This window comes from Carassius gibelio, chromosome B9, assembly GCF_023724105.1.
Source record: "Carassius gibelio isolate Cgi1373 ecotype wild population from Czech Republic chromosome B9, carGib1.2-hapl.c, whole genome shotgun sequence".
NCBI classification, from domain to species: domain Eukaryota; kingdom Metazoa; phylum Chordata; class Actinopteri; order Cypriniformes; family Cyprinidae; genus Carassius; species Carassius gibelio.
In genome coordinates, this window is record NC_068404.1 from 1,786,579 (window position 1) to 1,802,666 (window position 16,088).

At 37.6% G+C, this 16,088-nt stretch overlaps 1 protein-coding gene and 1 long non-coding RNA gene across 2 annotated transcripts in view; both read right to left on the reverse strand.

The window, feature by feature from the left end:
• LOC127965250 (alkyldihydroxyacetonephosphate synthase, peroxisomal) overlaps window positions 1-9,592 on the reverse strand; it is a 39,712-nt gene extending 30,120 nt beyond the window's left edge. The window contains exons 1-5 of the mRNA XM_052565946.1: window positions 9,341-9,592; window positions 3,891-3,980; window positions 2,931-3,021; window positions 2,721-2,841; window positions 1,690-1,764 (exon numbers count right to left, since the gene is read on the reverse strand). Coding sequence (XP_052421906.1) covers window positions 1,690-1,764; window positions 2,721-2,841; window positions 2,931-3,021; window positions 3,891-3,980; window positions 9,341-9,504 — 541 coding nt within the window. The 5' untranslated portion in view covers window positions 9,505-9,592. The remainder of the gene's footprint in view (window positions 1-1,689; window positions 1,765-2,720; window positions 2,842-2,930; window positions 3,022-3,890; window positions 3,981-9,340) is intronic.
• Window positions 9,593-12,702: 3,110 nt separating this feature from the next.
• LOC127965455 (uncharacterized) lies at window positions 12,703-14,647 on the reverse strand. Its single transcript, XR_008155303.1, has 2 exons — window positions 14,450-14,647; window positions 12,703-12,966 (listed from the first exon to the last, which is right to left on the reverse strand). It is a non-coding gene; the product is annotated as an uncharacterized LOC127965455 (long non-coding RNA).
• Window positions 14,648-16,088: the final 1,441 nt, after the last annotated feature.

Here is a 16,088-nt window from a genome sequence, read left to right on the forward strand (position 1 = left end):
TTCGGACTATAAGTCGCACCTGAGTATAAGTCACATCAGTCCAAAAATATGTTATGATGAGGAAAAAAACATAAGTCGCATAGGACTATAAGTCGCATTTATTTAGAACCAAGAACCAAGAGAAAACATTACCGTCTACAGCCGCGAGAGGGCGCTTCAGAGGTCTTCAGTGTAGACTACAGGAGCACTGAGCAGCATAGAGCGCCCTCTGGCGGCTGGAGACGGTAATGTTTTCTCTTGGTTCATTTGTCTTAGTTCATTTCTCTTGGTTCATGTCAATTTAATTTTGATTAATAAGTCGGACCTGACTATAAGTCGCAGAACCAGCCAAACTATGAAAAAAAGTGTGACTTATAGTCCGGAAAATACGGTACATATTGCGCTTTAGTTTGTTTTCTATTGTCCTCATTTGTAAGTAGCTTTGGATAAAAGTGTCTGCTAAATAACAAAACTTAAATATAATGTAAATAACAAAACTAAATTGAAATTTTAAAACAAGCCTAAATCAAATAAATACTGTGATATTTCCATTTAATATGAGGCAACCACTGTATGTTAATCATGATCCAAACAAAGATGCAGCATGCATGCAACACAAGCAGTTTTTAATCTAAATTAGATTGCATGATTTCAAATTTTGAAGCAAAAACAGAATGATTTGACTTCAGTTTTATAAAACTATACATAAAAAATATCAGCATGAAACAGAAACAGCAGAGCCAAACAAGACTCAAATTCACTCTCTGCCGGAAGGTGGCGCTTAAAGCGTTTCCTTGGTTACGCTGTAAACAAAGCACTTAAGAACACTGCAGCAGGGGGCGCATAAAGCGTTTCCTTGGTTACCGCTGTAAACAAAGTGCCTAAGAACACTGCAGCAGGGGGCGCTTAAAGCGTTTCCTTGGTTACGTTGTAAACAAAGCACTTAAGAACACTGCAGCAGGGGGCACTTAAAGCGTTTCCTTGGTTACCACTGTAAACAAAGCAGGGCTGCACTTATTAACTTAAATATGCATCATACAGAGGCAAGATGAAAAGAACTTACATGTACTTATAGTGTACTTATAGCGTATTTATAACTAAACTAAATTATGAACTAAAAGAAAATTCTTTAAAACAAGGTAACTACATGGGGTACGGTTAGGTTTAGGGGTAGGTTCAGAGTTAGTACCTAGTTACTACAGTTTTTGTAATTACTATAATAAGTACATAGTATGTACATGAGGAACATGACTGTAAAATAAAGTGGTACCAACATTTCTTAGTGAAAGAGAACTCTTTTGGAAAATGTAAACTAGAACATGATTGTATTCACTTGGATGTGACTGGACAGTGAATAAAAGCCATTTCAAATTCATATTTCTTTTTGAAATCATGAAAAACAAGCATTTCTCATGTGTGTGTGAGGAGCGCAGAAGGTGTTCAGAAGGAGACTGTGATGGTTACAGGATAATCTCCTGTATGACTAGAGAAGCGTTGAGGTGAAGGAGGTGTATAACGGGGAGGCAGATGATTTGCTGGCCGCTTGGGTACTCTTCTAATCAAAGCCCAGCCATCAATCATAAAGAGTGAAATGGGTGTTGTCAGGGCTCAACCAATCAGAGAGAGTATCACGGGATAATTCAATCGGTTTCTCATGAATATTAATCAGCACTCAGCCACTGATGCTTAACCCTTTGCAGTCACACTCACTCGGCCAGATCACCATATCAGGAACCCGTCCTATCCTCCCCTCACGTAGGGCAAAGACCTCATGCAGGCAGTGACCTGAGGAGGACAAGACAAAACACTTTCAGAAAGACATCCAATCCAGCTTGACCATACTAGTGAAGTACTAGACTAGGCATTTACATTTATGCATATAGCAGACGCTTTTATCCAAAGCTACTTAAGAGTGCAACACATATGGTCCATTTTATTTACTCGAGGTACCCATTAAGATTTCAAATAATGCTGTAAACTCTTAATAAACAGATCACCATTAATAAGTTTTGGGCAGGTATGATTATTTTATAAGAAACTGATACTTTTTTATTCACCAAGGATTAACTAACTTGATCAAAAGTGACTAAAAAGACAGTTAATAATTTCTGTTTCAAATAACTGATCTTTTGAACTTTTTTAATTATCAAGGAATCTTATTTAAAATTTGATAATAATGAGATATGATTATTGGGCGTCAAAGTAGTTATGCTGAAAATTCATATAATAAATTACATTTCAAAATACATTAAAATAGAAAACGTATTAAGCTTACTTAGCATATTTGTATTTCACTGTATTTTTGTAAATAAATGTAGCTTTGGTAAATATAGGAGACTTCTTTCAAAAATATAAAAAAATAAAATAAATCTTACTGACGCCAAACTTTAGAACTGTAGATTATGAGGAATAATACATTAAATGATTTATTTTCATATATAAAATAAAGAGTAAAATAAAAACAGATTATTTTTTTTAGCAAACTCTCTTTTAAAAGTAAACTCTGTAATTAAATTCTCATATTTCACCCCTTAATCAAACAAAAATGTAAATTAAAATAAAAAAAGACCATTATAATTTTTGTATTGTCATATTCAATAATAAATAAAACAATTTAAAATAAGGTTGCATTTCTTTATGAAACAAATTTCCCACAGGTGAAACATGAAGTAAAACATGAATGATTGAAACCAAGAATATTTGAAAACTTTCTGCCAAACACAAAGATGGCAGCTCTGTACCATGAGCTCGGAAAACCCGGTCCTCTGGGTCATGTGACACGGACAGACCCGCTGCTTTCAGATCCTCCATGAAGGGCTGGTTCAGGTTAGGAGGAGCGACCGCGCTCAAATTCAGGCTGGGCTGGAGGATGACACACACACCATGTTACACACACACAAACACAAAAGAGTCTGATAAACAGCAGGTCCAACACATCACACTTGTCTTACTGTAGCAGGAGATCTGTGCTTCAAATTGGCTCCAAACGTTCCCTCAAACCAGTCCTTCAGACTCGGCAAAATCAGCCCACTCAACCGATACCTGAAACCATCCACACACACACACACACACACACACACATCCAGTCAAGCGGTTTCATTACCGTCACAACCTAAAGATTCCTGTAAAACATCTCATGTTTTGTTCTTAATTCAACTCAGTTGTATACATTAATGACTCATTCAATCGATTAAATCTCACTCTCTTATCTAATGCTGTCAGATGAGACCTTGGACAAACTGTTAAGACTAGTCTTAAAAAGTTAGTCATCTATGTTTTTTTCCTCAAGACTTTTTTAAATCAGTTATGAAAAGGCAGCCTGGTCTTATTTGTATTGGATTGTCAGATGCCAAGGAGTAATCAGAATACAATACACCGTCTGAACAATGTGGCTGAGTGTATGCACAGGACCCTGGTGTTGAGAAGCAGCAGATTCCAGACACTAGATGGCATGAGCACACCACACTGAACCACCAAAACTACATCTGGTCCTCAACACAGAGGAGCTGACAGCTCCTACCAAACCTTAATATATGTTTCTATTCACACACACATATATTATGACACGGCATGCCTTGTATGTGTTATGATGAAATAGGGAAGCATCAGCGTGTCATCTGATGTGTGTCAGATTAAGCAGTGCCACAGTGTCTGTATGATTACACAGAAGAGGACACACTGTGTGACTGACTGCGTGTGTCTGTAGGAACATAAACTCTGTGTGAGAAGCTTTTCATGCTAATGTCCTCTATGAAGAGGTGCCCAAAATTGACCTTGCATAGCTGGAAGCATTTTCTGACAGTGACACATTTACATACTGACACATTTACTGTCTAAGATTCATAAAATGTTGAAATCCACAGATTTCCCCTTGAATCAGTGCATTTGGTGAATTGGTGACTCATACTCACCGTTTCCCCGTGAACTCTGCTTGACCTTTTTTATTGAAGAGGAACCTCGAGTCACTGTAACCCCAGCCATTCCACTTCATGATCTCCTGTCTGAGAGAGAGAGAGAGAGAGACACAGAGAGAGAGAGACACAGAGAGAGAGAGAGACAGAGAGAGAGAGAGACAGACAGACAGACAGACAGATAGAGAGAGAGAGAGAGAGACAGACAGACAGAGAGAGAGAGAGAGAGAGACAGACAGACAGAGAGAGAGAGAGAGAGAGAGAGAGAGAGAGAGAGAGACCGAGTTTATATGCTGTTTTATAACAGCCAACAGCAAAGAAAACTCACTGATATACAACAATCATCTTTACGTATTCTACAAAAATAATATTTAATTTTAGGGGCCATTGTAATGTCTGTATGATAACAGGCTTTCACTTCTGCTGATACCAGACGGACAGACCTTCAGATAAGAAAGGTTTTGAAAGAGTCAACAGCAGTTACAGCAAGAGCCCTGCTATCTTGATCTATCTGAGGCACTGCAGGAAAGTGCTCCAAACTTCACAATACAAACACCTGCTATTAAGTGCTTCTTGTGTGTCACTTTTTTGAGCAGCTTTCCTCGCCCTGTACACACCACCATGAGGTAGTGAACAATAAAGTTGTTCTAAAATTATACATACATATATATATATATATATATATATATATATATATATATATATATATATATATGTGTGTGTGTGTGTGTGTTGTATATATATATATATATATATAAATAAGTGTTGTCACGTGTGTGTTTTTATATATAAACATAATGAATATACACAGTATACACACAACAAAAAAACTATTATTTTGGATGTGGTTAATCGCGATTAATCACGATTAATCATTTGGCAGCACAAATAAATAGATAAATATATATTATGATTCACTTTTCACAAAATACTCTATATAGACTTTTTCTTTATATATAGAATTTATTTTACAACATTTCTAAATAATAATAATAATAATAATAATAATAATAATAATAATAATAATAATGATAACAACAAGCTGTTGTCCTAGTAACATTACCGGGTTCGACCCGGGACGAGCGCTGCGTGAACAAAAGCCAGATCTAATGCCGTGTCGAAGTGATGACGCATGTTATTGCGAGACTCTTTTACCGGCTGTTTTGAACGAAGACCAAAGTTCGCGACAAAAAAATATGTGCAAACTGTAATGAAGCAGAGATCAGTTTGTTCCTCACTTTCCGCACTGACGCAGAGATCATCTGTTTGCTTCAGTGAAAGTATAACATGCCTAACGTTTCGACTCGTACATTACACTTCGCGCCCTGATGTCACGTGTCGTTACGGGATCTTTACATGTGTGGGTCGTGTGTGAAAGCACGCACATATCCCGGGTCATCACTGGCACTGTGAAAGTGCAAAATCTAGCAAAATCTCGGGAACAATTGCCGGAATACTTTACCCGTGTATTTCCCGGAATAGCAGTGTGAAAGGGGCTTTACTGATTACATCTAATCTGGATTGCATAATCATTTTCAAAAATTAAGTACTTGTAATTAACATCTAATCTAATCATATAAAAAAAATAAGTACTTGTTATTAGATTAAATTACATTTAAAGATATTTGTAACCAGACTACAGTTACTTTTTTATAGATTAGCCAAAATAATTACATATTATTTACACAATAATTTAACATTTTTATGATTTAGTTAATTTAGCTTTTTATTAAACTCATAAACCCAGATTGGGAAAACTTGATGCTATATAATGTTTAATGCACTTCATATTGTTGATAACAATGAGGGCGATACATTTTCTTTCTCTTTATATTCTATATCAGTATGGTAAGTAATCTAAAAGTACTCTGATTACCTCAAATTTACTTATAATACCTAATTTAAGATTACAGTTTGTAAGGAATCTACCCAGCGCTGGTTGTGAGGATATTATCTGAACATGAACTGCCAACTGGTTTGTGGCCAATCACCCAGAAAAATAACAGCACACTTCTCTTCTCATTTCTCAAACCTCTACACATGAGTAACAACCGATTGCGGATCAATGATTTGCTTATCAAGCCAACTTAAGCGCACGATGATCGCTCCAGGCTTCAGAGCAGCTGTGATCTCTGGAGCACTGCGCCTGCTGTGGGACTCGACTCGACTCAAAACACACACACACACACACACACACACACACACACACACACACAGTCAGGATACAGAAACACATGAGCGGGTGATCAGAGACAGGAATGCAGGTCTGCCGCTGATCTTCTGAGAAACCTCACTGGACACACAGATGTTCAAGAGGACTTCTCAACAGCAAAGAGCAGTGTTTATGCTATATTATGCTATAAATCGTACAGGAAAATACTTTATGGATTTATAAACTAAAAGAAAAGGCAGACTAGTCCTACTAGAGGTCGACCGATATTGGATTTTGCCGATACCGATCGCTATGTTGGACCACACTGGCGATACCAATCTATTAATTGATAGTTTTTAAAATGGATACTGAACAAAAACTAAAATAGTGCTTTATTTTACAAATTACATTTTCAAATCAATTAAATAACAGTTTTACAAAAAGTAAATTTTTAGGGCTCTGTGAAATGTTTTATTTATTCTCACCATAATTTTTTATTGTTACCAAATACCAAACAGTTTATTTATTCACAAAACGGACACAAGTTAACTTCAAGAATGAACAATGATGCATAAGATAAGTTTGAAGTTCAGTGTTTAAAAAACAGAGCAAACGGAAAGAGTGATCTGTAGCTTTATAAATTAAGCATACAGACTTTATTAGAGCCACAGAAAGACAAATGTATCGATGGAAATACTCAATATACATTTCATTATGTACATAAACAACGATTCGGGGCACATATAATATAATTTAATGGAAAACTGTGCTCTGTGGCTCAGGATTTTCTGTCAGCTGCATTTAAATCTGATGAAGTTTCTCGCTCTGTTCAGCGTCCAGCGTCACGCGTTTAAACATGCAGCACGTGCTGTCAGTGATATCAACCACTAGAGGCCGCTCTCGCACTGTATAATGAAAACAGAGCCTTATCAGCCGCTCCAGCAACGGACGCAACCGGAAAGCTATCGGCATGAATTTTTGCAGATAACCGATTGTTCCAGCAATCAACTATCGGTGCCGATAAATCGGCAAAACCGATACATCGGTCCACCTCTAATTCCTACTATCAAATTCAGTCTTCTATTCACCTTTATCATAAGTTTCTTTTGTCTGCTGAACACAAAATTTCTATTCTGATATTGATATTTTGAAGAATGTTGTTAGAATACCATCAAACAGTTGACGGTAGCCACTGATTGGCATTGCACAGTTTAGGCCTAATCTTAAAGCATTTTAAATAACTTAAAGATGTGGTCGTTTGGCCATTTCTCTGCAAATTTTGGGGGCAAAATCAATCATATCAGCAGAAACCCACATGTTTAGGAACAGTGTTGAGAGTAACGTATTACAAGTAATGCAAGTTACGTAATCAAGTTACTTTTTTTCCAAGTTACTAGTAAAGTAACTCATTAGTTTAAAAATTTACAAGAAAATATCGGTTACTTTTTTAAATGAGTAAAGCAAGTTACTTTGTTTCCCAGTCACTGACACCTCTCCTGTCCCGTGTTGAGAGGAATTGGGAGTGAGGTGCAGAGACACTTCCTTCAGCCTGAGGCTTATTCATTTCCCTTTTTGTGTGAAAGGTTAGAAAGAGTGTTACATTTTTGAGCAGTTTTGTTCATCTGGCACACACTATCAAGAGGAAAAGTTTTAAACGTCTTCAGTATAAGATGAGATAATGCTGAAACGCAAATGTTGCCAGTGACTACTGGCAGTTCAACAAGCTTTACATCTACCATTTCTGTTTGACATCAAATATTTAACACATACAGAAACACCAGCGGTTTCTTATCAATGCACAACACTGGATATACACTATTATCAGATTACATACTTCCTGCAATGTTCTGAAATGTTTTAAAAAGTCTCAACATTTATTTCCAGAACATGATGCATGATGGGATACACTCAAGTGCCACTCCAGAGTGAGAGTGTGCATTAAGGGCACTGTGCTTTGGTGTTTTTAAGATCTGGGATAGTCTTGCGAACGCACTTCCTGTTGCGTGCATCTGCTCTCAAGTAACCAAGATTGCAAGTGTGGGTATTTGGACAGACCTTTGTGGTCTTCATACATATCTGAACACTTGGCCCAAAAACAGGAAATACGTCATGCAAGTGGTCAAGTGCAAAGACCACAAGTGTGGTTTCATACTGAGAAGTTCAGAAAAAATCTTTCTGCTTGGTCTCAGTAGGTTAAAGGTCGTTCAATGTCCAGCACTAGATGGCAGCACAGTGCTATCATTCCACATGAAGGAAGTACATTTTTCACTCTTAGCAAATACAAAGTCAGGCCACCACATCCCTCGTCCAATCAGAGCACAGCTCTGCCATACTAACTTCTGAAAACACAACTTATTGAAAGATCACCTCATATTAACTAACGTTTATAACAACAGACTGAATGACCAATAATCCATCCACTAAATTATAAGAGTAAAGTGATACAAGCCGTCACAGGAATGACAAAGAAAGCAAGCAGCATGGAGATTATTGACCAGTGATGCGGTGAAGAGCCTTGGGCTAGTGCTGTCGACTCTACAGACAGACAGAAATAACCAACACCCTTTCTGTTTACAGAAGCACCATCCCATTCCCTTCCAGTGAAAGCACATGTCTGAAAACAGAGGACTGAGCTCATCAATAATTATTAGAAGATTACTCAAGAGCTGGAAATCAGTTAAGAGTTAGTAAAACCACTAAGCAAGCTGAAAAGACCCAAACTGAAAGAGTGTCACCTTTATTAAAGCTAAAGCTTTTTAAACAAAACCGGTTTCTATGCATGGGACATATTTCAAACAAGCAAAGCACCATATGACATATTTCCAATCTTCTGACAGCCTTGAGTTAGGGACAGAGCCAAATGTAAGCTATTAACTGAAAATCTGTCCTGGTTCTTCAATCTCGTTAACTTGAGGCTGAGGAGAGGACGACAGACATTATTTTTGGGTGACCTATAGCTTTAAGGGCTGATGCGCGTTTCTAATGTGCTCTGGAGGAACCAGCAGCAGACACTGATTTGATCACTGAACTGGTGCAATAAGCACTGTGTAAAGAGAAAACAGTATAATGTGAAAGTGTCCATCAGTGTGCAGATGTCGCGCGCCACCGCAGCCTCCTCCGGGATGAAGGGACACTTTGTTTAGATCCAGTTCTGGCGCGCGCACACTGATACAATGCATCATCTTCTTTTGCTTTACTCTGTCTTTGACGCGCCTGCAGTTTAATCGCAACGCAGTGTTTATCTGTGAGTCTGTGTGAAGAGCCGGGTCTCTCAGCACACAGGCTGACTCGCACCTACCTCCTCCTCGGTACCGGTGTGGTGCTGCTCGGCTCGGACCGGGGCGCCTCGGCTTTACACTCCTGCGCAGCGACGCCCGCGTTTTCATCTTCTGGCCGTTTCTGCAAGTGTCCGGCTATGATCCTGAGTCTCTGCTGCGCGCTGCTGCTGCTGTTTGACGCCATGCTGCTTCCGTGTTTGCTGTCAGGGGTCAGTAGGCGGCTGATGGAGATTACACTCGCGTCCCATCATGCACCGCGCTCCGCCTCCCTCCCCGCGCGCTCCTCTCCGCTCCGGTGCGCGACTGACTGGAATACAGAAGATTTCCCTTCAAATAAATCCTAGCCATGCTGTAAATTTTTTGTTAGTAGATACCGCTTTTTCAGTATCTATTACTATCTTTTACAATCATATCTTTCTTTTTACAAACAGTATCTTTCTAAATTAGAATGTCGTGTAAAAATTCATTTATTTCAGTAATTCAACTCAATTGTGAAACTCGTGTATTAAATGAATTCAGTGCACACACAGACTGAAGTAGTTTAAATCTTCGGTTCTTTTAATTGTGATGATTTTGGCTCACATTTAACAAAAACCCACCCTCCCGCTCCACCACATCCCAAAGCTGCTCTATTGAATTGAGATCTGGTGAGAATGAAGACCATTTGAGTAAAGTGAACTCATTGTCATGTTCAAGAAACCAGTCTGAGATGATTTGAGCTTTGTGACACGGTGCTTTATCCTGCTGGAAGTAGCCATCAGAAGATGGGCACACTGTTGTCAAAAAGGGATGGACATGGTCAGCAACAATGCTCAGGTAGGCCGTGGTGTTTAAACAATGCTCAAATGGTACTAAGGGGCCCAAAGTTTACCAAGAAAATATCCCCCACACCATTACACCAAAACCAGCCTGAACCGTTGAGACAAAGCAGGATGCTTTCATGTTCAGAATGCTTTTCAAATTCTGACCCTATGTCATAGCAGATATTGAGACTCATCAGACCAGGCAATGTTTTTCCAATTTTTGCGAGCCTGTGTGAAGAGTAAGCCTCTGTTTCCTGTTCTTAGCTGACAGGAACAGAACCTGGTGTCTTTTGCGGTAGCCCATCTCTTTCAGGGTTCGACGTGGTTATTTGAGATACTGTTTCCTTTCTATCATCTCTAACCAGTCTGCCCATTCTCCTCTGACATCAACAAGACATTTCCATCCACACAACTGCCACTCACTGTATATTTTCTCTTTTTCAGACCATTCTCTGTAAACCCTAGAGATGGCTGTGCATGAAAATCCCAGGACATCACCAGTTTTTGAAATACTTAGACCAGCCCTCTCTGGCACCAACAACTATTCCATGTTCAAAGTCACTTAAATCCCCTTTCTTTCCCATTCTGATGCTCGGTTTCAACTTCAGCAAGTCATCTACACCACATCTAGATGCCTAAATGCATCACAGTTGCTGCCATGAGATTGACTGATTAGCAGGTGTACCTAATAAAGTGGCCGGTGAGTGTGTGTGTGTGTGTGTGTGTGTGTGTATATATACTGTAAATATATACTACTGTATATATATATATATATATATATATATATATATATATATATATATATATATTTAATCATTCTAAAATGACAATTCAAAAATTCTACGATAATAATAAGGAAATCGTCAAAAATATAAAATAGCGAATATATATATATATATATAGCATAGTGCTGGTTACTCATTAACCTAATCAAAATACATAATCTGACTCAGAACATTATAGATGTAATTAGATTATATTAGTGATTCTAAACTAATAATTCTAAAATTCTACAATAATAATAAAATAATTACATTGTCAAAAATATGAATTGACAAACTGTAGAGGATATAGATAGAGCTAAGTAAACAGTAAGTACGTACTTACACATATTAAAGCTGTAATAGATTATTATATAGCTATTAAATTACATTTGAAATTGTTTTAGCCTATAAATGCATTTTGATGACATTATTCACAATGTGGCAATTATTCATTATTAATACATCAAAATACATACATTTTATTGTATTTCCTATCATTTTCATAGTTTGTGTTCATATTTTGAATAATAAAGTATGTGTGTGTGTGTGTGTGTGTATACACTAGTCTATACATTTTGATGACATTATTCATAATTTAATAATTTATGAGTCAGTGAGTCATTTAACCATGTTATATGTCTCTGAAAAGCTTTAATGCACATTTATACATTTATTTTTACACAGTTATGCTAATCAAATCTATGTGATAAACGAGTCAGGTCAAAAATAATATAAAAGTAATCAAAATGTAGTCAAAATACATTTTAAACAGCAGTTTTATTTAACTTGCAACAAAAACAAACTACTTTTGCCACAATTTATTAATTTATTTATTGTGTGTGTGTGTGTTCCATACAGAAACTTGCTTTAAAAATTGCAGGTTTGAAGAAACAATAAATCACTTCAACATAAATGGGTTCTTCTGAAATAGTTAACTCTTGAATGCCAAAGATTGTCATTTTGAATAAATCTCTGAAAGAATATGAAAGGATCAGAAATGTACATGATAGCATCACATTAAGAAACCATACTTAATGAGACATATGTCAGCAGTCCATCAGTGTGTGTGCAAAATATTTTTCTGAACTTATGCTATGCACCCTCATGGGTTAACGGGATCGGTGACATTTCAGTCTTTAGGTGCTTGACTAACCAGTCACAGATTTACTTTAAAAACACTTCAACAAAACGTCTCCCTTTTATTTCCCAGATGCATCCTTTGCATACCATTTCAGAATGCAGTGTTTTAGACACACATTTATGACTAAAGATCTGTTCTTTCAGGGCCAATAAAACGTATTATCTGTCCTCTCAATGAAAAAAAAAAACAGTATGGATGACGCATGTGAGGCATGTTAGCCCACTTACCAGTGCAATTAATTACCTGTCTCCTTTTGAGTCATGTGACCGTGAAAGTAACTCAGACCTGGGCTCCTCTGCCTCCTGTGGGTCTAATGATGTCATCACAAACATGTACGCTCTCCATTTAAAGTGCTTTCCCTCATAAACATGAGATGCATCATTTTTACAACTATGGAAAACGCCACTTTTTTTCTTCATGTTTACGGAATGGAATGCCTCATTGGAAAGTGGTGTGTTACTGTGCAACGGTTATTTTTAGACATTTAGCAGTTGTGGTAGAGCCTCCACTATGCTAACTGAGCGCTCGGAGAACACATTCTGAAAAAGGATCATGTAAATATCACATTAATGCAGCGGTGTATCTGTGATCCCCAAACTCAAAGGATGTTCGCTCCTGTTTCCCATATTCGTTAGCAGTTAAAGCTAGAGGAATGATCATGTAAAGACAGGAGATGATGATAATGATGTGATTTATTTGGGCATGTTTTTGAGGGACAGGATGTGGAGTTTACTGCTGTTTTCAAGGGGTGTTACAGCTTCATCCAGATGGACTGATTGTTTCCTCCAGGCTTGAGCTTTAAACTCCCAAAACAAAGTTCTGTAATGCACTGACTGCAAACAATTAGAGTCGGAGTGGATCACAGAACTTTACTTGGAAAGCCACAGCGCTGCTTGCAAATTTTCCTCCTTCTCTGTGAAACTCTTCAGCTCGACCCTCTGAAAGAAACAGACATGTAACATTTCTCTGTAAAAAAAAATTATATATATCATCAATACGACTTGGTTAACATATGTTTTTCCGTAGCTTGAACAACTAATTTAAAAGGAACAGTTGTCCCAAAAAAAGTTAAAATTTGGTCATAACTACTCACTCTCATGTTGTTCAAAACCTGTATGAGTTTCTTTCTTCAGCTCAGCACAAAAGAAGATATTCTGAAGAATGTCGGAAACCAAACAATTGCTGGAATAGCCATTGACTTCCATAGTATTTTTTTGTTTTTAATATAATACGGAAGGGCTACCGTCAATTGTTTGGTTACCAACATTCTTCAAAATATCTTCTGTTGTGTTGAACTGAAGAAATAAGATGGACGAGATAATTTACGGTCAGTATATATATATATATATATATATATATATATATATATATATATATATTATATATATATATATATATATATATATATATATATATATATATATATATATATACTGTACACACACACTTTTTTTTTTAAGATTGAGGATCTTATTAAAAATATTAGGAAAAACAAACAACAACAAAAAAAAACAAACGCTGACTCGACTTTTACAGCCAGTTTGCCAATTTTTTTAAGTTGAAGTAGGTGGGATTGTTTTTGGAGTATAGAATGGTTATAATAATAATTGTGTGTGTATGTATGTATGTATATATATATATATATATATATATATATATCTTTATAATGATAGTTGAAAGGTGAGACTGATCAAAGTATTTCGGAGCTGTAAGTGAAAAGAGGCAGGCCAGAACTCTTGTAGCTACATAATGGCTTTAAGACGACAGAAGATGATAGATTAGATGCATAGAATTGGAAACTTGGACTAATTCTCATTCACACATGCATATAATCACCTCACCAGCCTCCACGAGGAACACATATGGCGGCCTACATATGCAGAAACAGATGCCTACTTACATAATTTTCCATGCAAATTAAGCGCATGCAAGAAAAAAGTCAAATTAAATAAAGGTACACTGACACACGGAGAAGAAAACAAGATTTATATATTGACTTTACTATTACAGTTAGTCTGTTTGCATAGCTGTAATTGGGGCAGCCGATACGTAAAACAGCTGACGTGTCGAAAAGGGTCCAAATTTGGAGGAGTGCATTACTTGTATCAAAACTATCCCAGGAGTTTGGCACCCTGGGATAAATCTCAACTTAACACACTTATCAAATGTCACAATGAACTGAAAGATAAGTCACAGTCTGAAGAAAGGGGAAACTGGGAATGCCATATGTCATGCATTTGCATGTGAATCCACGCAGGCATAAAAGTTACCATCTTTAATGTACTTTGTTAAACTTTCCAATCTTGCCAAAGTGGCTGAATATATCAATGAGTGACGGGCTGACAGTGTTATCTAAGCATACGTGCACAATCTGTGAGTGTAATGCACACTTCCAGAGGGAAAAAATGTTAAAGAACATACCTGCTGCTGCAACTCACGAGACAGTCGACACTGAATAAGCGCACTGGGAGAAGAAGCGCTCTATCTAAACCCGGTGGTCGTCTCTGTCAAAGCCCCTGAAGATTTCACTAGTTGATTGAGCATATGACGCTCGTGCAAACTGTTGATGAAGAGCTTGCACGCCGCGTGCGCGTCCGCGCAGCAGCTGGAAGAATGTCGACGTGGAGCTGCCAATCGTGCGCGCGCAATCATGTACGCGCTTCAGGAGAGAAAACTACAGTGTGCTGCGCTGAGCTACAGAATATACCACTCTGTTACAGTAGTTCTGGAGATACAGTGAGGTTCACAAGAAATGGATAAGAGCACCTAATATAGACAGACAGACAGACAGATAGAAAGATATAGAGGCAAACATACAGATAGATAAACAGACAGACAGATAGATAGACAGACAGACAGACATATGTAGAGGCAGACTGACAGATAGACAGACACACAAATATAGAGACAGACAGACAGATAGATAGATAGATAGATAGATAGATAGATAGATAGATAGATAGATAGATAGATAGATAGATAGATAGATAGATAGATAGATAGATAGATAGATAGATAGATAGATAGATAGAGGCAGACAGACAGACAGACAGACAGATATAGAGGCAGAGAAACAGACAGATAGACACACAAATATTGAGGCAGACAGACAGATAGACACATATAGAGGCAGACTGACAGACAAACAGACAGCCAGATAGACAGACATACAGACACACAAATATAGAGGCAGACAGACAGATAGACAGACAGACAGACAGACAGACAGACAGACAGACAGACAGACAGAGAGAAAGATAGACAGAGTCAGATAGAGAGACAGACAGACAGACAGATATAGAGGTATACAGATAGAGAAACAGACAGAGAGGCAGATAGACAGAAAGAGAGACAGAGATAGATAGACGCATCATATAGAGGAAGTTGCGACAACTAGAAGACCCACGACAGTTGAGCAACTAGAAGCCTGTGTTAGACAAGGATTGTACAGCATTCCTATTCCTAAACTTGAGCAACTTGTCTCCTCAGTCCCCAGACGTTTGCAGACTGTTATAAAAAGAAGAGGGGATGCCACACAGTGGTAAACATGGCCTTGTCCCAACTTTTTTGAGATGTGTTGGTGCCATGAAATTTAAAATCAACTTATTTTACCCTCAAAATGATACATTTTCTCAGTTCAAACATTTGATGTCATCTATGCTGTATTCTGAATAAAATATTGAAATTTGAAACGTCCGCATCATTGCATTCTGTTTTTATTCACAACTTTTTTTGGAATCGGGTTTGTAGATAGATAGATAGATAGATAGATTTTGTGAAATGACCTGTTTTCCCATATCCAATTGTGTCTGCTTAACCTGAAATTGAAGCCAAAACTGATGTCTCTAAAACTTTTCACTTTGTTTTCCCGGCATGTGCTGTGTCTCATGCTCAGGCATGATGTAGTTAATATTTCAGAATCCTTCTTGCCTTCCTCAGCTGATGTGGTTGACGGCATACTGTTAGTAACTCCCCTGCAAACTGCTGAAACTGCTAGGGAAATCTAGCAGCTGCCATTAAAGGTAGGTCGAGAGCAGTTAGCTGCTGCCCAAAGGGCAGA